Source organism: Numida meleagris, chromosome 1 (genome assembly GCF_002078875.1).
Source record: "Numida meleagris isolate 19003 breed g44 Domestic line chromosome 1, NumMel1.0, whole genome shotgun sequence".
NCBI classification, from domain to species: Eukaryota; Metazoa; Chordata; class Aves; order Galliformes; family Numididae; genus Numida; species Numida meleagris.
Window position 1 is genome coordinate 61,001,814 of NC_034409.1, and position 20,716 is coordinate 61,022,529.

General features: G+C 49.6%; 2 protein-coding genes across 3 annotated transcripts in view; both read right to left on the reverse strand.

Annotated features, from left to right (window-relative positions):
- The window catches only part of SLC6A12 (solute carrier family 6 member 12), a 37,973-nt gene extending 34,429 nt beyond the window's left edge, over nucleotides 1-3,544 (reverse strand). For both annotated transcript variants that reach the window (XM_021389442.1, XM_021389434.1), the window contains exon 1: nucleotides 3,121-3,544. The gene's annotated coding sequence lies outside the window, so the exon portion shown is untranslated. The remainder of the gene's footprint in view (nucleotides 1-3,120) is intronic.
- SLC6A13 (solute carrier family 6 member 13) overlaps nucleotides 7,568-20,716 on the reverse strand; it is a 28,129-nt gene continuing 14,980 nt past the window's right edge. Inside the window, exons 8-15 of the mRNA XM_021389483.1 lie at nucleotides 14,316-14,419; nucleotides 11,631-11,755; nucleotides 10,997-11,109; nucleotides 10,719-10,856; nucleotides 9,685-9,787; nucleotides 8,915-9,015; nucleotides 8,559-8,729; nucleotides 7,568-8,064 (exon numbers count right to left, since the gene is read on the reverse strand). Of these exons, the coding sequence (XP_021245158.1) occupies nucleotides 7,945-8,064; nucleotides 8,559-8,729; nucleotides 8,915-9,015; nucleotides 9,685-9,787; nucleotides 10,719-10,856; nucleotides 10,997-11,109; nucleotides 11,631-11,755; nucleotides 14,316-14,419 (975 nt within the window). The 3' untranslated portion in view covers nucleotides 7,568-7,944. The remainder of the gene's footprint in view (nucleotides 8,065-8,558; nucleotides 8,730-8,914; nucleotides 9,016-9,684; nucleotides 9,788-10,718; nucleotides 10,857-10,996; nucleotides 11,110-11,630; nucleotides 11,756-14,315; nucleotides 14,420-20,716) is intronic.

Here is a 20,716-nt window from a genome sequence, read left to right on the forward strand (position 1 = left end):
TCAACGAGGTGCCTGGCACAGGTTATTCACAGAGGTGGTGGATGCCCCATCCCCGTAGACACTCAAGGTCAGGCTGGACGGGGCTTTGAGCACCCTGATCTAGCTGTGGGTGTCCCTGTTCATTGCAGGGGGGTTGGACCAGATGATCTCTAAAAGTCCCTTCCAATTGAAATGATTCCATGATTTTCCAGGCCAGGCCTTGTAGACATGATATGTCCTCTTCCCACAGAGGAAAGAGGGAAGAGGACAGGTTTGGAACTGGGTATGGTGTGTACCAGCAGCCAAGTTTTTTCTCCTCAAGACGTAAATTCCGCAAAAATCAGAATCCTGCTGGATTCTGCCCAACACTGAAAAGAGAGCAGACAGCATGCAGGCAGCCACAAACAAGTCCCTTCCTCGGAAGCTGGCTGAGGTAACTGCGTCTCTCCATGGTCATGATTTTGGGGTTTTGTTGGCCTGCAGCTACCACCACGGGATCCTTCAAGTATGGCCATTCAAGGCAAGCAAGGCCAAGGACACACCTGAAGTGCTGTGGGCCAGTTCAGTCCCACATGCCAAAGGCACTGTGCAGAAAGGCAATATTTATTGGTTGTGTTTGGGAGCAAGTTGTCATTAAAGGGAGAGGCAGGAATCAGAAAGAGGAGAATAAAAGCATCCTTTGAAAGCAAATTGTAGTGGTACCTCAGCCTCCCCAGTGCAAAAGGGACTGACTGGGGACTGTTCATATGAGATGAGGAACAAGAGAAAAAAGAGAAGGAAGCCACCAGGGGTTCTAGCACAGGAGGGAGAAGCTTGCCTTCCCACAAGCCCAGTGTCACCACTCAGGAGCCCTGCCTCTGGGAAGCTGACCTCCTCTGTTTGACCTCTTCTGCTGTTTTATCTTGAAGCAAAGGAGAAGAGGGTAGTGTCAGGAGCAAACAGTGAATCAGCAACTGATACCATATCAAAAAGCAGAAGATAATGCTCACCAGAGGAAGTGCAGTGAAAAGCACCTTTGGACATTGGTAGGTTTTGTCTGAGCTGCAGGAGGCAGAGTTGCAGGTGATGGCTGCAGATAGCTGCACTGCATTTATGCATCCTGGCCTTATTGTGGAAGAAGTAGCAGCCAAGCACATAAACTGCAATCTGAGGGAGGCATCAGAAAGAAGGGAGGCTGGGCTGTGTTATGCAAGGAAGAGCAGGATGATGCAGGAAATTTGCTGGCTGCACGATATGAACTGGCAGCTGGAATCCTGCACTGCATGCCAATGTCAAGAGGAGGGAGCAGGGACAGAGAACCAGGGTACAGAGCCAGGGTACAGCTGAAAGAGCAATCCTGGCTGGGTCAATGTTGCTGCTGGAGTAGGGCATAGCCACAAGATGGACAGGGAAATGTGAGCAGTAGTTTTTCCTAGTAACGTGAATGGGGATTGCTGTTTCCAAACTTGAACTCTTCTGGAGCATGGCTCACTCCAGCTGCAAGAAGGGCAAGGAAAGGTGTAGCAAGAAAAAAGCGGTCAGTTGCTGGACACCAGTCCAAATTAAAATGCCTTTCTTTTCAAGATGTTGGAAGCTAGTTGGCTTCTTTACACCTCTTAATTAACTTGCGGGTGGTGTGGGCTACAGGGTATCTCAAAGCAAAATGTCCAGCAAAGTTCTTGGGACACAGAGGCTGCCATGAGGATCAGACCCTGCTTGCATTTTCTCCAACATGAAATAAGGGCAATGCTCCTGCATTCAGCAAGTTTGCTGCTTACTGACACTAACAAGAATGAGAGGAGTGTCTGCAAAGATGCTAATGACACATACATCTATGATGCAAGCTGCCAGGAGCACAGAGCCCCAGTTCAGGGGGACCAAGCTGTTCCTCATTGTCCTCTGCTAGCAGAGCACCACGACCCGTGCTGAGAGCAGTGCAGGCTTTGTTGTTCTCCCCACTGGCTCCTAGGTGTCCGCAGCTCATTGTCCCTGCTGCAGAGGGCAAAGCCACAGAAGACCACGAAGGCCCAAGCCCCTCAGCAGCCTGGGCCTGGTTGGAGTCTGGGCCTAGCTGGACACCTGACAGCCAGCCGAGGCACATGGGCAGAAGAGAGGTTCTGCTGGGGCAGGACAGTGACCTGTCGTGCAGCCCCACAAGGACAGGGCAGAGTCCAAGGCAATGAACACAGTGGCTGCAGGGCTGCTCTTTCACAGAGCTTCAAGCTCGGGGAGCTCGTGTGTGTGCATGGAAGCCTCGGGGCCCTGTCCGGTGCACCAGCAGGCAGAAGTAAGGCACAGGGCCTGCTGGGCAGCCCTCGACAGGGACCACATCTGCACCCCTGCATCCAGTACTGCTGAGCTCCTGCAGAGCTGTGAAGGCCAGGTCCAAGGTTCAGACCCCTGTATCTCCAGATCTCAGTGAAGAAAACCAGGGCAATAGCATTTCCAATGGCATTGGATGAAAGCCCCCATTCACCACAGTGATTGCTTTAAAAGCACTGTTGTTGATTTAAGGAGATGTGGATCAGGTGTTATGAAACTCCCACGTGATCTGCTTGGGTTTGCTCACAAACACACCCTCGGATCCCTGGGCTTCTGCACATGCACAGACCTTGCCTTCTCCCTGCCCTCCCCCAGGCTGGTTCTTCACCCCTAACTGGGAACAGATCCGAGGACACCCTGAGCAGGAAGGACGAGGAGCAGAGAGCACATCTTAGAGCCGCACCCCGGAGCCCATGCACTAGCACAGGGCCAGCGATCTGCAGGGTAGCACAGTGGGAGTCACTGCCTCCTGCTTGCCTAGAAGCTTTCCCCCCTACACATTACCTCCCCACATTACACAGCTATCGCTACTCTTCATTCCCATCCCTCTCTGGCCCCCTCTTATGACTTTCTCCACCTTTCTGCTGCATGAGGACTTCTCTGCTGCAGCCTTCAGTGCCAATTGCCCATCCTTCAGGCATCCACTGCTTCCTGGCAGTGCAGTGCTGCCTGCTCTGTCCTACAGGAACCATTAGGAACAAGCTCTTCCCTGTGCTGATCCAAACCAATAATTGCTCCCCACCCTCCAGCCCTCTCTCCCTTTGCTGGGAATTGTTTTCCCTCCCAAATTCACTGGCCCACGCCCAGCTAGACTTGCAGGCGAGCAGATGCCCAGCTCACCTGCACCCATGCGGGGTCTGCCAGGCAAGCCGGTCCCGTCTCACCAGCGTCCGGATGGGGAATCCGCTGCACGCCGGGGAGATGCAGCAAGAGTTAAGGCAAAGGCTCCCCTCTCTCCTCCTCCAGTCCCTCCCCTTCCACCAGCTCCCCCCACCAAATTGTCACCCTGCTCTCAGGTGGGTGGTGGGGTGGCACAGGGAGGTGTGTTGGGGAGGGAGAACTCTCTCTGGAGCTCCCTTTCCGCATGTGCCTCTCCAGACCTTGAACTGCGGCCCCGACAGGAAAGCAAGAATAGTAAGCAGCTGTGGGTGGGCAGGGCAAAGGCCCCACATTTGCAAAGATCAGCCACAGCCATCGGCAGTGAGCCCACAGACCCCATAGCACAGCCCTAGCCGCCTGCCTGCTCTCCACCCGTCTCAGTGCCAATGTGCTTTTCCAGGGCTGCTCGTGAGCTATGCCAGCAGCAGGCATTCCAGTTTTGCTACTTTTCTCAAGACAGTTCAGCTCCATAAATTTTTTTTTAATCGTTGTTACTGTTTCATCTATCGCTTTGCCCATAAACGTGCCTGCCAAATTCCTACTGACCTTTTCATGTACCTATGCCACCAAACCAGAGCCGCATGCAGGGTTTATACTGGGACGTGTCCACAATACACCAGTGTTAAATCTTTGTCTGGTCACCAGAGAGCTGACTGCAGCCCGCTGGGTCATGAGACCACAGTATGAGCACCACAGTCCCTGCTGATGGGGGATCATGCCGCCATGCCGCTGCCACAGAGCACCAGTGTCACCCAGGGCAGCTGGGGAAGAGGGGCAGAAGAGGTTATCCAGATATGGAGAGGGATTGAGATAAGCCTAGGTAAGCAGAGCTGACCTAAAAACTTCATTTATCCACACTGAAGTATTTCACAAGAACATCACAGCCTTTTGCAAAACCGTAGATGGGAAAGACCTGTGACATTCAGGCAAAAGAAGAAGAAAGCCAACCTAAATGAAAATTTTATCTAGAAATGAGTGAAAATCACTCTCCATCAGGGAAAAAAAAAGGCTGTTATTTCTATTCTTCAAATCAGAAAATACCAGAAGTTATAGACACTCAGTTTTCAGAGCTTCTCCCCAGGTAATAATTCACTGCGGTTTTCACAGGGCAACCTCATCCTGCTGTGGCAGCCTCCACTTGAGGACTCACCACTGTCACAGCCCAGATCCCAACAACCTGATCCTCATCCTCTGTCACCCTAGTGGCACGGACCCCAGGGACCACTGGAGACCAGGAGTTACAGTCCATGCTGCACTCCCAGTGGTGGCTGTCCCTGGCTTTGGGCACATTCTGCACCCCAGCAAGGGTCTCCTCCCCACCCTGCTCCCTGCTGGCTGGCAGTGCTCCTCGCCTCCCTTCTTCTATCACTCTTTGAGGCCAGAGCATGGTGCAGTCTGGCTCCCATCCTGCTCGGCTCCAGCCAGAGGAGCCACCACAGCCCATGCCCATCCACCTTTTGGCACCTTTGCTAATGAAACCAAAGAAACGCTGTCTTCACTGCTGCTTGTTTGATCAGGAATTTGCCTTGTCGGCTGAATGCTGTATTTTTAGAGGAGATTCCCCTCGGCATTCTTATAATTTATGTTTTATGTTTATGGTTAACTTCTGCTTAAGCAAGCCTGTGACTTCCTACAACAATTCCACCGTAACTAATCACAAGTGAACATAACCAAAGTAACGAGTGCTAACGAGGCCCTGCAGTACCATAGTGGGCTCCAGCAGCTGCAGTGCTGCTGTGGTGCAGGGCCTCACTGTGCCCTTCTCAGCGCTGTACATCACTGACAGCCCCTTCCAAGGGCTCTGGAGAAGAGGAGGCTGTCAGGAGTCTCCTCCTTTGGAAGCACATTCAGGGCAAGATGTCCCTTTATCCCACAGCTCCCATGGTAAAGGAGAAGACAAGGCAAGGGGAGATTGCTCAGGAGCTCAGTGTTGGCAACAGCAGCTGGCTGGGGGGAGGATTAGAGATGATAGGGCAATGTCCTTGGTCTAACAGGCTTTTTGAGACTAACAGCAGTGCTTGCTGGTGATCAGAGACCACAGATCGCCACATTCCAAATTTCACCAGCATTTGGGATGCTATAAAAGAAGTGGTAGGTGCTGCTGTGATTTAACCATGGTGTCTTTAAAAATGCTGTGGAAAAATGTCGTATCTGGAAGTTTCAGGTATACTCATTTCAGATTTAGTCCATCAATCTGCTCAATGAATAATGAGAATCTACTCAATTCATATTTCAAGCCAGGCATCACAGCTTTCAATTCTTCTTCGCAAAGTCCTATTGCAAGTAAGAATATCCAAAAAACTTTTTTTTTTTTTTTTTTTTTTTTTTTTTTTTTTTTTTTTTTTTTTTTCTTATCTGACCTGCAAAGCTCATCCAAAGCTTTACAGCAATTAGGTCATTTAGGAACACGGGCTTTGGAGGTTTCCTGGCTCATACATAACCAGATCAATAAACCACATGCCCAATTCAATGGACACAAGGCTATTTGGAAACAGAGCAAGTCACAAGCCTTTCAACAGGCTCCCATTTTGCCTAAGTGCAGCTGAGCAGACTTCCTACCTCAGCCATTTTCTGGAGGTAGCTGTGGACAATTTTCTATTAGTTTTAATAAACCTCCCCAGTGGACCAAAACTCTTGTAGATATTAATGGAAAATGAAAGTATAATTTTGTTTGAAATTAGTAAGACATGGAAGAGAATGTGTTTCTGGAGCTTCTGGTATGATTCACACATTAAAGCCAACTGAAGATTATCCTCTGTATTAAACTCCGTTCATTCATCTCTGGAAATAATTTCTACCAGCCAGCACTGTATGAAAGTGGACTGTCTCCATCCCCCATCACACTGGAGGTCTCTTCCCAAAGGAGCTTTTCCTTTTTCTGAACTATTCCCTACCCTCAGCTCACAGGTGAGCATCAACCTGTAGGTCCCCAGGAGGCTGTAACAGCACATGCCACAGCTGGGAGGGAATACGATCCCTGTGGGAGAGAGCTGGCTGCAGCTTGGAAAACACCAACAGACAGCAGGAGCTAAAGTGCCCCCATCATCTTGAGCCAGGGAAAGTCCCTCTCTGGCCCTGCAGCTGGTGAACTGCCCATCACCCACCATGCAAGTGGGATCGAAGAGCCTCACAACTCAGAGGATCCCCTGATCCACTTCAGAGTCTGGGTCTAAGGGATGGCCAGCTGAGGTCAACCATCGTCTTTTCAGAAGGGGGAGAAAGAAATCCGCTGGAGCACAGCCAGATTGCTACTAATCAGCATCAGTTCCCATAGACAACTATATGCTGCTTATGTGTGGAAAGCAAGAGCTGGCACTATACCAGAGGAAAGGGTCTTCTCTAAGCCTTCTTCTCTAACCTTCTCCTGCAGAAACCCTTACCACGTACTGCTCGCACTTATCCAAGTGCCCCACGGCCCCAGAAGGCAAGCAGGCAGCATGAAGCTCTCCTCCTCCACGTCACCTTGCCCCAGGGAGTGGTGCTGGGGACCTGTCCCCTCGCCCCGCAGGAGCACCCGGTGCCACCAGCCTGCCCGAGGAGGGACCCTTGCACCTCGCCGCTCTGCTGCCGGCAGAAGGTGAGGTCCTGGGGCCACCTGGTGGCTCGTTGCGTGGATTGTTTGAATTCCTGTCCTCTCCGTGCTGGGTGCTCCAGCAGCACTAGACCAGGCCATAGCACGGTGCCCACCAGTCCTTGGGAAAGCCGAGCTCTGTTCAGTCACTCAGCCCTTCCTAGGCTCTGGCTTTCTCAGGGTTACCTGAGAGCTATCCAGATTCCCAGGGCTACGTGTCCTCTGGGCGCCCTCTTCAGATGCTGAGGCTAGGACACTTAAAACAATGGTTCTCTGATCGTTCTTGTTAATTTTTTTTTCACTCAAACAGCCTGAAAATGAGAGGCTCTATCTGTGACTGAGTTGACATAACATACAGATCCCATCTGAGCCGTGCAGCCTTTCCTCCATATGCAGGGAAACAAAAATAGCAGGTTCTAGAGAACCTGGAATCCAGTCAGCACAAAAATGACTTAGACCTGCAGAGATGAGGGACAGTTTCCCACAAGCCTTCACTTGCATGAAGAAATGCCAGCCCACACACTTCTAGACCCTGGGAATAGCCCAGTGACTCATCAGCCAGATGACTCTTTTGGCTGGGAGCAGGTGATGGCTCCAGCAGAAGGTGGCATTGCACTAAGAACCCCAAGCCTACTGCATACAGAGGCCTCCCAGTCACTTTTCCCTGCTTTCCCTCCCACCTAAACCAAGCTTCTTCTCTCACCACCCTCCTGTACAAATGTGCCAGTGCAACAGAGATGCAGCCCCAAATGCCCAGCACAGTTTCACTGATACACACTCCAGCAAACATGATGTAAGCAACAGATGCCAGCCACAGAAAATGAAACAGACTGTAACTAGAGGGGAAAGACAAGAATTTAATGGAATGAATGGAGAGCTCCCAAAGTCCACACCAGAGCCACAACTTTGAAACTCTGGCACTCTCCACTCCATGATCAGTCCTTCTTCTCTGCCCATCAGAAGGCTGGGGGTGTTCAGGAAGGAACACCCATGTTTGATCTGCCCCTTCAGAGCCCTCTTAGGGAGAGGATTAAGGTGCATTGCTAACTCCACGCAGACCATCTCCGCAGCAGCCTCTCCCTCAGAACTTCCAGGGAAGGGAACTCAACCCAGAAATCCCTGTCTCCTTAGTGAGTGAATCCTTGTGTTATCCAACAGGTGGTAAAAGCTGCATAGAAACCATCCTGGGGGAGGGAGGGAGAGTCACACAGGTCCTAGCAGTGAGATTCCAGCTCTGTCAGCATCAGGAGGCCGGATCTGGTGGAAGGAAGAGGCTGTCCCATGCCAGGCCTGGAAGGCAAGTCCTCTAGTGGACAGGTGAGTTGGCGGAACCTCTGGAAGGCAAAAGTAGGCACTGAACATGGTCTCAAGGACAAAAGGTGACCTGGGCCCTCCCCTTCCAGTCATGGGTATCATTCAGCCAGCCAGCTGTCACAACCCATTCCTGAGTGTTTGCAGGAGACAGAGAACAAGTGGGGTATGGAGTTTTCTTGGAGCAAGACTCCAAGCTGCTGTCAAGGGCAGCCTCCATACTGAGTTGAGGTACAGGAGATCATCTTTTCTGTCATCATCTAGTGAGTTTATTCCTAATGGTGCTTGCAAAGAGACAGAAGCAATAAACAAAGAGCACCAAGTGGTAACGGCCAGCTTGGGGCAGCCCTCCAGCCAGGCAGAACTCAATAAAACCACTAGTTCACTTATAGCAATGAACTCATTCAATTGATTAATTCTAGGCTCCCTACTAATCAACCTGCAGCACACAAACAACTCCCTCGAAAGGCTGGACAGCGGCACAGCCCATGCCCTGATCCCAGAGCTTCAGCCTCACCTCTCTGAGGGATCCTTTGATGGTGGAGAGCTTGTAGACAATCCAGAGAGGGATGCACACCATGGAGGAGAGGGCCAGCAGCCAGCCCAGCGTATCTCCCCACCATGGGTATACATATTTCTTGTTGTAGGTCAGTGGGGTGTATTTGATCAGAGAAAACAAGAAGGTTGCCTGGCAGAGTGGAAGAAGTGCAAGAAAATCAACACTGTTAGTCAAAGTAGGTCTTCCTGGTGTCTCCACACCTGCACAGAGCTTTGTGGTAAAAGAGAGGCTACATAACCTCAACACATGTGCAGATCCCTCCATATATGTGTGTGTATGTACCTCAGAGGCACCCAGCTCTGCCCATCTCTCACCAAGCAAACTGCCGGAGTGATGAAAAGCCAGCAGTATTTGATGACAGGCCATGGCCGGTAGCCGATCATATCTTCAATGTTGTCGTAGAAACGCTCAGCACCTGCAGAAGAGGGAAAGGATACCTTCCTGCTGCAGGGAACAAGGGCAGCAGGGTCTGTACATCTTGAGGAGGATGGCAAGTGAGGGCCCTGCTTCCCCACCACCTGGGAGTTCCCCAGAAGATGAGGCAGTAACCTCTGCATAGCCAAGAACCCTGCTGAGGAGCTCACTGAGGAGGAATGCAGCCAACTTCAGTTCTGGATTAATGTCTGCTCACCCCAGAACAGCTCTGTGGGTCATCACAGCCCCTCAGCTGGCATATCCTGTCCTGCTAGGACCTGAACCAAGGCTGTGACCTGAACCTGATTTTATCCATCTCTTATGAATGTCAGGGCTGAGAGAGGGCTCACAAAAGCATTGTGAGGATCTCAGACTCTTCTGTGCGCAGATTGGGAAACTGCCCCCCAGCCAGCTTCATATCCCCAAGGAAGGAGGGCCTCAAATTCAGGAGCACTTAGGAACATGCTGAGGATATCTGCCAAGCAGATCTCCTAGGGCATTGCTGTGAGGAAGGCCCTATCAGCTGAATCCACAGGCACCAAAGCAAGGGTTTAGAAGGCTACCTTGCATTGTGAAGTGATTGCCAAGAGGAAATATCGACCAGCGCATTGAGGATGGGGAAAGTGAAAGCTTGAGAGAGCAGAATTGGGCCCCCTTGGCTAATACTCACCATAGACCCAGGCGACGCAGAGTGTCTCAAAGATGGCCACAAAGAGCAGGCACATGCCACTGGCAGCATAGTAATCAAAGAGCTGGAAGACATACATCCCACCCTGGGGAAGGCCGAGTGGGCAGCAAGGAGAAGTGGGGAAGGAGAGAGGAGAAAGTAGTCAGGCACAGGCCGAGAGCTCCAGCCAGAGCAGGACATAAATTCAGCACCTTCCCCAGGACTAGGAGACTACCCTCTCTCTGGGGCACATTTTTAGCCAACAGCAAAGACCACCTTCCTTGTGCTAAAGGCCTGATGAAGCTGTGTGGGAGACCTAGGAGACTTCTTCCTCTCAGGAGCCTCAGCAACCCTTCTGTCCTGGGCAGGGCAGGAGAGGGGAAGAGACCATTGGAGATGATGGGGATATTTTAGGAGAAGACAAAAAAAAAAGCAACTCTTGTAGCTGGAAGCAAGGGTGGAAATCCCCTTTCATGGCAGATTTGGCAACATCAACCCCACAATACACAGATATCTCAAAGTTTTAACTCCCAGACACAACGTAAATATATAGGAAATCAGCATAATAGATATGGGCACACTCTGACTCACTAAATTTTCCATCCATTTTCTATCCAAGTTTTCAACCAGTTTTGTAGCTCCATACAGAAGGAAAGAAAAGGACAAAGGCTCACTCCAAACCATGCAACCGGCAACAGCAGTAAATGTTTGACTCATGTAGAGACAAATTTATAACCAAAATATTGGCTGTCCAGAGCTCCTATTATCAGTCCTGGCAGGAAAGCTGTCAGAACTGTAATTGGCACAAGGAGTGAGGACTGGAAGGACTGGACTTCCAGTGAGGACTGGAAGAGAAAGTGCAAACACCATAGGGCAGGGCAGGGCAGGGCAGAGCAGGGCAGGGCAGCCTCCTCCAGGAACTTGGCAGCAGGATGGAGCTCACCCATCTCCAGCATAAATCCCACCACCCAACAGGTCCCTGCTAGGAGGCACTCAGACCCAGCAAACACCATGCAGGTGGTCTGAGCCCAAAATACCTCAGTGAGCATCACCAGCCCCACCAGATAGGAGAGGATGGAGACCAGCAGGATGAGGGTCTCCCGGCGGTTCTTCTTGCGGAAGATGGTGGGGTGCATGTCCACAAGAGCTGTGACGAGGCTCTCCACACAGACAAACTGCAAAGAGCAGAGATCCCACCTCTGTCAGCCCAACCTGAGCAGTTCTCCAGCAGCCCTGCACCTCCATCTGTCAAGTCCAAGCCTGTCTTGAAGGGCCAGTGACTTTATTCCAGCAGAAAAGCATCCAGCACCTTTACCTGGCTGTCCAGTCCCAGTAAAACAACCATCAAGAAGAAGAAGCACGCCCAGAGTGGGGAGAAGGGCAGCATGACCACAGCCCGAGGGTAGGCGATGAATGCCAGGCCAGGTCCTGCGGGGAGAAGGGCTTCAGAGCAGGCAGCAGCATGGCACAGCATGGCACATCCCTGTGGACCCACATGAGGCAGTTGCCCGGCCAAGCACCATATGGGAAACTCAGGCAGGGTGGAGGAGCTCCAGCAAGGAGGGAGGGAAATGGGGCAGAGCAAGCTATGGCTGCATCACTGCTATGAGGACTGGGGGACAAACCAGTCTCCGAGCCCAGCACAAGCCTAAGTACATGCCATGCAGGTACTGCATCCCTCCTGGAAAGACATTACCTACCTAACCATAGCCCCACTAGGCAGCTTACACTGACCTCAAGACATGGCCATAGCATCATAACATTTCATGAGCGGGCATTTGTTTCTCCCTGGGTTTTGGAGGCAAAGAGCAGAGCTTCCGATCAGGACAGGAGCCTGCTTCTCCAACATTGTTTTCTCTGAAGTGGGTACCCTATGGGAATGCCTCCTGGCCCAGGGGATAAACAGCAGCCTCCCATGACACCATCATCCCACCACAGCCCCCACTCACCTGACTCAGCCACCTCAGCGATGGGCACTCCCTGCTCCCCTGCCATGAAGCCCAGGATGGAGAAGATGGCAAAGCCGGCCACAAAGCTGGTGCCGCTGTTGAGGAAGCAGAGGGCCACACAGTCCCTGGGAGGAGGAAGCACAGCATCAGTGGGAGGGTTCAGGTGTGACCTGTGTCCTGTGGCAGCCCCTGCTCTCCTCACCCATGAGACAGACTTGCTACATATCTAAAAACCTATTTTTTTTTCCTCTCTCTCTCCTTGTCCCTCCATTTTGGGAGAGTAGCAGAGACTATTTCTGTTTGAGAGGGGGACAATAATTTTTCCTTAATAGATTTCTCAGACCAGTTACAATGTTCTCAGCACTACTACGTATCTCCTGGCCCTTGCATTAGGAGAAAAAGATGAACAGAGCCATCCAATTTATTTTCTCTTATCTATTCCCTTTTGTCTCTGTTTCATCTCATTCTCATCCATCTACTCGTTAAACTAAACATTTCTTATCTATCCAATTCTTTTTTATGCTTCAGTCTCCCCAGGCCTCCTGTGACTGCAGCCCTGGGGACAACTCTAACCTTTTCCAGAATCTTTCCAAAACACTACGGACCCAACTGAACACACCCTTCCGGCATTTCATGGCCTACTCTGACTTTATTAAATGCTACTCTGCAAATCCAGTGTGATTTTCTCTACAAGTCTTTAGGTCTCTAGCATTCTGCTCATCCCTGCACATTGATTGAATCTATTCACAGTCTGAACCATTTCTAGAGATAAACCATAGCTCATGCAGAGCCCCAGTGCTGTACAAGTAGCTCAGATCATTCCTCCCCATATCACACCACTTTGAGTGATGAAGGACTACTCAACACCTAAAATCATTGCTCTGCCTCTTCATTTCCTTATTAAGGCAGGAGAGGCTTCATGAAACCTTCAGGGTGCATCCCAAAGAATCACCCAGAAAGTTCATGCTCTGCCAAGCTCAACTTGCCCCATGGGATGCTCGTGCCAGAATATCCCATCTCCGCCTGCTATAAACCATTCAATCTCCACTAATGTTCTCAGCTATTTCATACAAACTCACATTTATTTCCAATAGCTCCTCTTCCTTCCCAGTGTTTCTTCCCTCCTTTCCCCAGATGTATGTATGAGGTTAGAGCCTCCTTGGAAAGACATGGGCTGGGAGATGCTCTCCAGTCACCTGGCAGGTGGGAAGGGGTGTCATGGCGGGGGTAACATGCAAGGAATGGCCAGAGAAAGAGGAGTCCCCAGATTTTCACCTAGAAGGAGGCCAGGGAGCAACTTTGCAATCCCAGAGAGTGAGAAATGTCCCATGCTGTTTGGTACCATCTTGGACTGTTGTCCTATGAACAATGGTCCATCCTCCCCTCATTCTTTCCTTTCCCCAGGTCTCTAAAGGTTACATCTGGCCTGAGAGAACTGTGAGGGACATCAAGCTTGTGTCCCTCTGTGTCATTAAAGCCTGGCCCTGTCTTTCTGCACAAACAGGCTGGTCAAAGTCTTGACACCAAAACTCAGCACGATTTCCCTAGCAAAGCCAAACAGCATGAAGGACTTGTGCTTGAATGGACCTGTCTCCTTTTCTACTGCCTCTCCCAGCTGCTGCTACAGAAGCTTTTTGCAGCCTTGTTGCTCAGTAGTCCCTGTCACCACCTCCACGTTACACATCCAGATTGGAGATGCACGGGGACAATGCCCAAGGACGCTCAGCAGGCCAGAGCCGATCCATTTTGTCTTCTCTTCCCACAGCCTTTTCTCTCAGAACTGCATCTGACAGAAGGGACAATGTGAAAAGAAGTCCCAGCCCAGCTGCTGGAGAGGCATCCCTTCAGCAGTTGTGAAATTCTAAGGTGAAGAGAAAGATGCCAAGCTTGGACCATGTGGTAGTCTGCCTGGAGCTTCTACAGCAATGACAACAAATTTGAATTTAAAAGGTGTAGGGAGAACCCAGCACCAAAAGCAACATGGTCAGCAGAGAAAGGTGGAAAGGGAGGCAGGTAGCTTTTCTGGTCTCTTCCCCTCACACTAACCTTTTGCCTCTGGAGATACAGCCTCAGATGCTGCATACATCTGCAGCAAACTGAGTGTGTTTTCACCTGAACACTTCAACTTGACAACCTGATGCAATTTGGCAGCTCGGCTGATCTCTGCCCAAGGGCAGTCCAGCATGGGGAGAGAACGCAAGAGACAGGAGTCACACCTCTATGTTTATATATAGGCCATACATAGCACATAGGCACCCAGAGCACTGAAAACTGTGCATTAGGTCTAAAAGAACTTAGAGAGGATAAATCACAAGGTAAAAGGACTCCAATCTCGAGCCATTTGATCTCACAGCTCTGTTTCCCCCACCTATGTAAACAGGGGAGATTGTGGTGTGGACTGGGATCACAAAACTAGTGAAGAGGATCTGGCTTTGATGGGTCTCATATGGCGTGGAAAAGGGAATTTGTCATCCATGACATGGACAGAAAGTTCTTGACATTTCCCTTGGGTACAAAGCACAGAGAGATGAATTTGAGGAGAAAACACCTGCAAAGTGTTTTCTTATGCCTTGAGTAGAAATGGAAAGCATGACACTTCAAAAGGCCCCCAGCGGTTCACCAGCCTATTTGCACTGATGTCGAGGGAAGGGAAGGCTCAAGGCAGCAGAGCCATGCTCTAGTTACCTGTAGCAGTTGTTATGGTATTTGTTATAGCTGCCCAGAGCTGTCAGGCATCCCAGACAAATTGCATACGAAAAGAAGATTTGAGTGCCTGCATCCATCCAGACCTGCAAGGGAGATGCAAACAGAGGTAAGAAGACAAGGCCAGCACAGAGCACAGATAGTGCACCAATGGGAAGAGGCAGAGACCCAGGGGTCACCATAATCAGCAGAAAAAATCAGTGCTCAGGCAGTCAGCAATACCCTGCATTTAGACAAGCCTTTGGTAGGAGCAGGTTATACAGTACAAGGAATTATAGTGCTCTCTAAAGCACCCTGGGGGTGACAAGAGCCAAAGGGAAGGGAGGTGCCAAGAGGTTTGCAAACCCACAGCACATAGAGATCTTCATCATCATTTCTGTCTTCCTTAAGCAAGTCTGCAGATAATTGTGACTCTCAAGAGTCTCTTGGCAGCAAGAGACCGGGTGAGCATTATCCAGGAGAGCTGAAGGAGCCTTCCACCAGCAGAGGAGAGGGGTACGATTTGGGCAGGTCTGGTCTCCCACTCAGTGGCACAGGTATCTATGGGTGGTGGCCCTTTGCTCCAAGATCTAACTTCAAAGGCTCCAAAATGTAAAAGCAAATTAACTGGGGAGGAGTATTAGAAATAAACAGAGTTGCTCGCACAGGACATCTCTTAAAAGAAAACACTAGAATGATGTTAGTCCCACAAAGCCTGAACTCCACTTTGATCTCTCTGTCAAGAATGTGTCCCAGTGCTCAGAGCCTGACATTTGTCAACGACAAATTAGATTTGAAAGACTATCTGTGTGCAGTCCTTGATGCAATCATAGCCACCGTCTTCTGCAGAGAACAGCAAAAGCAAGGACCAAAAGTGAGGAATGAAGGAATGACAAAGATTGCTGTCTAACATCTTTCTTCCTAAAGGGTTTATAAAATAGAGATAAGGCAAGCATTCAATCAATGGTGCTTCTAGAGACAAAAGGGAAGGCAGTGAGGAAAGAAAAGTGGAAGAAAGTTATTACTGGGAGAAGTTTAAGGAGAAGAGTCTGCAAGTGGCTGTACCCTGGAGCAGCAGTTCTGCTGAGTCCTCAGATGAACACCCGCCTTGCTCAGGGCCCTGCCTGGGGATGTCTCCCAAGAACAGAAACATCAGAGAGGAACACAGCAGTTTTGGTGACTCCAAATTATACCTGTACATGCTCAACCAAGGCCTTGTGTCTTGAGGGGCAACCAGCTAGGGCTCACTGGTGTCACTGCTTTCCTTGGCTGTCCTGCAGACAGCTCAGTCAACGTTCAGCCCCACCTTCTTCTCTCATCAGTCAAAACTGACAAGAAGAAACCTTCCACGGGGAGTCAGATCAAATCTTTGATCTGTAGAATGGGAAGAGACAGATGATGAGGTTGGACTGGAACAGCTAGTTCTGAGCACAAGGACATTGAAAAAGTAGTTGACTTTTGAGTAGTATTTTACTTTTGTTTTTTGGAGGAGTGCAGTAGGGAGGCAGGTTTGGAGTCCAAAATATTCGCTTATTATTGCGTTTCAAAAAGATTGGAAAAAACAAAGTCTTTTATTTATTTATGTATTTTCTTCACAATTAATTCCTAAAGAATCAATGTGCTTGTAGGCAGTCAGGGCATGGGCTTCACTTCTCCACTGCTTTTTGGGCACAGCAAGGCACTGAGATAGGCTGATCCAGCTGACATCCATGCAGCAGTAATTTAAGGATCTTCTCACAGGTCAGAATGGAAAGTTTTGTTAGGCTTGATTTGCTGTTCTGCTGTTCATTGCTGGTGCTCTGTTGTTGTTTTGTTTTGTTTTTTTTTTTTTTCAATAAAACTCTAGCTTGAATCGCACTCTCTTGAGTTTTTTGAAGCACTTTCAGATCAATTTGTTGAGGTAGTAAGACTTTTGCCATCAAATAGCATTCCCCACCCTTGCCATAACATTGGATCCATTTCTGCAGTTCAAAGTGATTTAACAGTGGTCAGAAATCTCAAAGATACCAACTACTTAAGAATTTCACAACAATCAGGGAACAGGAAAGGCTCAGCATCCCCACTGAGAGGAAAGCTACAGGGAGGAACAGTCAACCAGTGTTAAATGTCAGATAAATCACACAAGCAGGAGACATGAGAAACATCCCAAGGGCAGGAAAAGAACTGGTGCTTTACCAGATGATGGTAGAAGTCAAATATCAAGACACCAAGCTTCATTAGCTCTGTGACTCATGAAGTGGCTTGTTCCTGCAGCCAGCAATATCCTTAATGTGCAGCAGAGATCAGAATGGGGTCTGCAGGTTCCCGCTGCACTGCCCGGGGTGCACATCCAGAAGGATGTCTGTAGGGAATGCAGGTCCTGCCTCAGCACACATTCCCATTTGAAGCAAGGCAGCCTGTGGCTGAACCAGCACAAAGAAAGCTAAGTATGATACACAGAGCTTCTGATCCTGCTCAGTCATTGTGACTGTGAGCACCAGCTCAGGCTGTACACAATTCTATTTCTCATTTTAAAAGGCTACTGCAGCTTTTGGGTGAAAGACCACCCACTTCTACTTCCTCCCCAGACCCCTAGCATCTCCCACATTGCTTGGGTGCTGATGGACTCCAACAAGACTGATGCGATGGGTTTGATGGAGATGAGCAACAGCAGCACAACTCATGACCTAGGGTGGGAAGGGAATTCAGCTCATCCCTCACCCCATCTCAGCCCCACAGTTTCATGGAGGCTACACAGAGCACCTACTCCTGGAAACAGTAGCCTCCATCTTCTCTCGCCGAGCTGCTGCCTGTGCTCATTCCTCTCCCAGTTGTGACTCAGAGAAATGTTCCTTCCAGCCCTTCCAATACCCCCTTTTTTCCCCCCATGCTGCTGAACAACAGCCTCTCATTATTTTAATGTTTCCACTCCAACTAAAGGGGCTTTATGGGGTCACGGAGGGCACTCTTTCCCCTGCAGAAAAGCACGCTGCTCTTCTCTGGCTGCAGCTCCACTGCTGAAGTTCATCCTGTTGTTCAGATTTTGCTGGCACATTGGCAGCCTGGGTATTTTGCTGCAATTGTTGTCTGCAGTTTTCTAAGCCATCCAGTTTATTTAATTCATAATTCAATTTCCTTGAACATGTTGTTTACTCCAGTTTGTAATAATATCCTACTCTATGTTTTTAACCAAGCCTTCACACCTGAGCTGCAATTGTCTGAGATGGTTATGGCCTATCAGAGAACATTTTCCTTCCTCCCGTAATTTTCTTCGCAATATTTGCTTTATTACATGTACTAGAATTTAATAGCCCCCTGTACTGAAACAGATCCTTCCTTAGGAAGACCTCAGAACACTTACAAATAATAGCAAAGAGTATTTTAGAGCAAAACGGTATAGAACATTGACAATGGGACAGAGTGAACCCTCAGCAAGTTTGCAGATGACACCAAGCTGTGTGGTGCAGTCAACGTGCTCAGTGGATGGGATGCCATCCTGAGAGACCCAGACAGGCTCAAGCAGTGGGCCCAGGTGGACCTCATGAGGTTCAATAACTGAAACTGCAAGGTCTGCACCTGGGTCTTGGCAGCCCCCACTATCAGTACGAACTGGGGGATGTAAGGATGGAACACAGCCCTGCTGAAAAGGACATGGCAGTACTGGTGTATGGCAAGCTGGGCATGAGCCAGCAGCATGCTCTCGCTGCCCAGAAAGCCAACTGTATCCTGGGCTGCATCAAAAGAAACACGGCCAGCAGGTCAGGGATGTGATCCTGCCCCTCTACTCTGCACTGGTGAGACATCACCTGAAGTACTGCATCCCAGTCCTTGGTACAGGAGAGACACAGACCTCCTGGAATGCATCCAGCCCTCTATGAGGACAGGCTAAGAAAGCTGGAGCTGTTCAGCATGGAGAAGGGAAAGCTCTGGGGAGACCTGAGGGCCGCCTTTCAGTATGTAAAGGGGGATGTAAGAAGGAAGGGGACAGACTTGTTGTCAGGGTCTGTTGTGATAGGACAAGGGGATATGGTTTCAAACCAAAAGAGGGGAGATTTAGATTGGATATAAGGAAGATGTTTTTTACAATCAGGGTAGTGATGCACAGGCACAAGTTGCCCAGAGAGGTGGTGGATGCCCCATCCCTGAAGACACTCAAGGTCAGGCAGGACAGGGCTCTGAGCAACCTGATCTACCTGTGAGTGTCCCTGTTCATTGCAAGGGAGCTAGACTAGGTGAAATTTAAGGGTCCCTTCCAACTCAAACAATTATGTTCTAAGAAGCCCAGTGCATGCATCATACATCACAGGTACTTGCTGAAAAGCACCAAGCTGCCCCCAGCAGCCAGCAGAGGACACAGCACAGAGCAGGTCCTTGCTGCATGGGGCGTCATGCTTGGGGTAGTGTGAAGCACAGAGCAAAATCTAAGCAAGCCTTCAGCTGCTGTTCAATGAGTACCTCTTCTGAGGGCTGTGCCAGCTTACCTGGCCATCTCCTTCACCTCTCCCATCCCTCCATAGGCAAAACAATCAGGCAAGGAAAAAGCCAAATCCGTAGTTATTTCTAAGACAGATCATTCTCTGTCTGCACAGGCAGCCAAGGGCACTGTGTAGGGATGACAGGAGTGACAGAGGAGGTGAGGATGATAGCCACAGAGGCCAGAGATGTTTCAAAGAGGAAGGTTTGTGGAGGTGTCGCCTTGCTCCTCTGCCAAAATCACGCGTTGGGTCCAACCTCAGTTGGGAAGGGTGTCTGTGGGCTCTTGCTGCTTACAGAGATTGGGTTGCCCACTCCTGCTCAGCTCCCTACTGCAGTGGGATCCCCAGGATTTCACTTCAGGATGCCTAGGGCACAATTCTCAGATTATTGTCTTCCCCCTTCATACAGGACTTGCTCCTGGGCACACAGGGTCCCCATGGTGCCCCATCAATGAGCAGCAAACTCCTGCACCCTACATCAACCCAGAGGGACATTCAGAGAGGTGGTAGAGTCACTGTCCCTGGAGGTGTTCAAGAAACTTGTAGATGTGGCACTGAAGGATGTGGTTAGTGGGCATGGTGGTGATGGGTTGGGATTGGACTAGATAATCTTAGCGGTCTTTTCCAACCTTAATGGCTCTACGATTCTATGGTTTTGCATCCAGGAGAGCCCCTCACCTCTGGGCTTTCTTTAAACACTGTAAAAAAAAAAAAGCAGGCTCTGGTTCATCCCAAACACAGCTGTGCTGGCCTCCCCCCCAAGGTGATGGGGAGGGATGAAGGATGCTCCTGGAACCCAGGCTTTATGGTTCTGCCTAAAAACAAACACGCTGCCTTCAGAAAGGGGAAACAGGGCCAGCAACAGCATGACACAAGCATGTAGGGTCAAGCTAAAGGCTTGCTGGGGAAAAAAAAAAAAAACAAATAAGGGGAACAAATAATATTTAGCATGCCCACAGTTGCCTTCCCCTCTTGCTGGGAAGCAGCAGCTCTCACTGGCAGCAGAGCAAGCAGCAGGAGGGGCCGAAATTTGATGGCTCTGACCCCTTCCCCAGCATGGCTGCAGGGGCCCATGGCCAAGTTCTCAACAGCCACAGGGGAAGCAGCTCCTCATGAAAAGCTCTTCTTTGTACAAAGGCTTTCTGAGGCTCTAGGGGTAAAGCAAAAACACACACACCAAGACACTGTATTTTGGGGAATTTGGGGGGAAAACAAGAGCAAGAGGTGTTGGACATGTTTTGAGAAGCACTTTCTGTTTGTGCTGAGAGGGACATGCCCCAAGACTTCTAAATTTTACTCCTCCTTTCTCAGTTAACAAACCTAATAGAATTTAGCTAAAAATGTTTGAGACTGATACCAGAGTGAAAAGAGACCACTACATTTCTTCTCTTTCAAGTAAGACCAAACACATCGCTAGCACTTCCCGCATCAAGCCCATCAGTTATCTCCCCAACTCTGTCCATTACAATGGTGTCTGGTCATGGTGCAAAAGCTTTGAGTGATAGAGAGCCTGCCAGTGCCAGAGAAAAGTTGCTCCAACAACAAACTGCCCACACTTAACCCTTATTTTTAGTGTGAATTCTTTCATTCAGCTTCCTGCAAGTGGACCGCTCTGCATCTCTCTCCATAATTGCATCAGGAAATCCCAGCGTTATCTACTGAAATAAACAAGTAATAAAATTACCACAGAGGTCACTGGAAGGGGTGGAGTGAGCAAGAGAGGAACTGGTGAGCAACCCTGAGTTCCCCTTTCTGTTAAAACACAGTCTGTACTGTGGAAAACATAGGAACCTTCTGGAGTTCAAAAAATGCAGTCAAGAAGGGACAAAAAGAAATGAGCTCAGCAATTGGCTAGTATGCTATTTTAAAAATACATAATATTAAACAAGTAACAAACAACCAATGGGGTTAGTTTTGGGGGTATTTTTAGTTTTGGGGCCTACAGTTCAA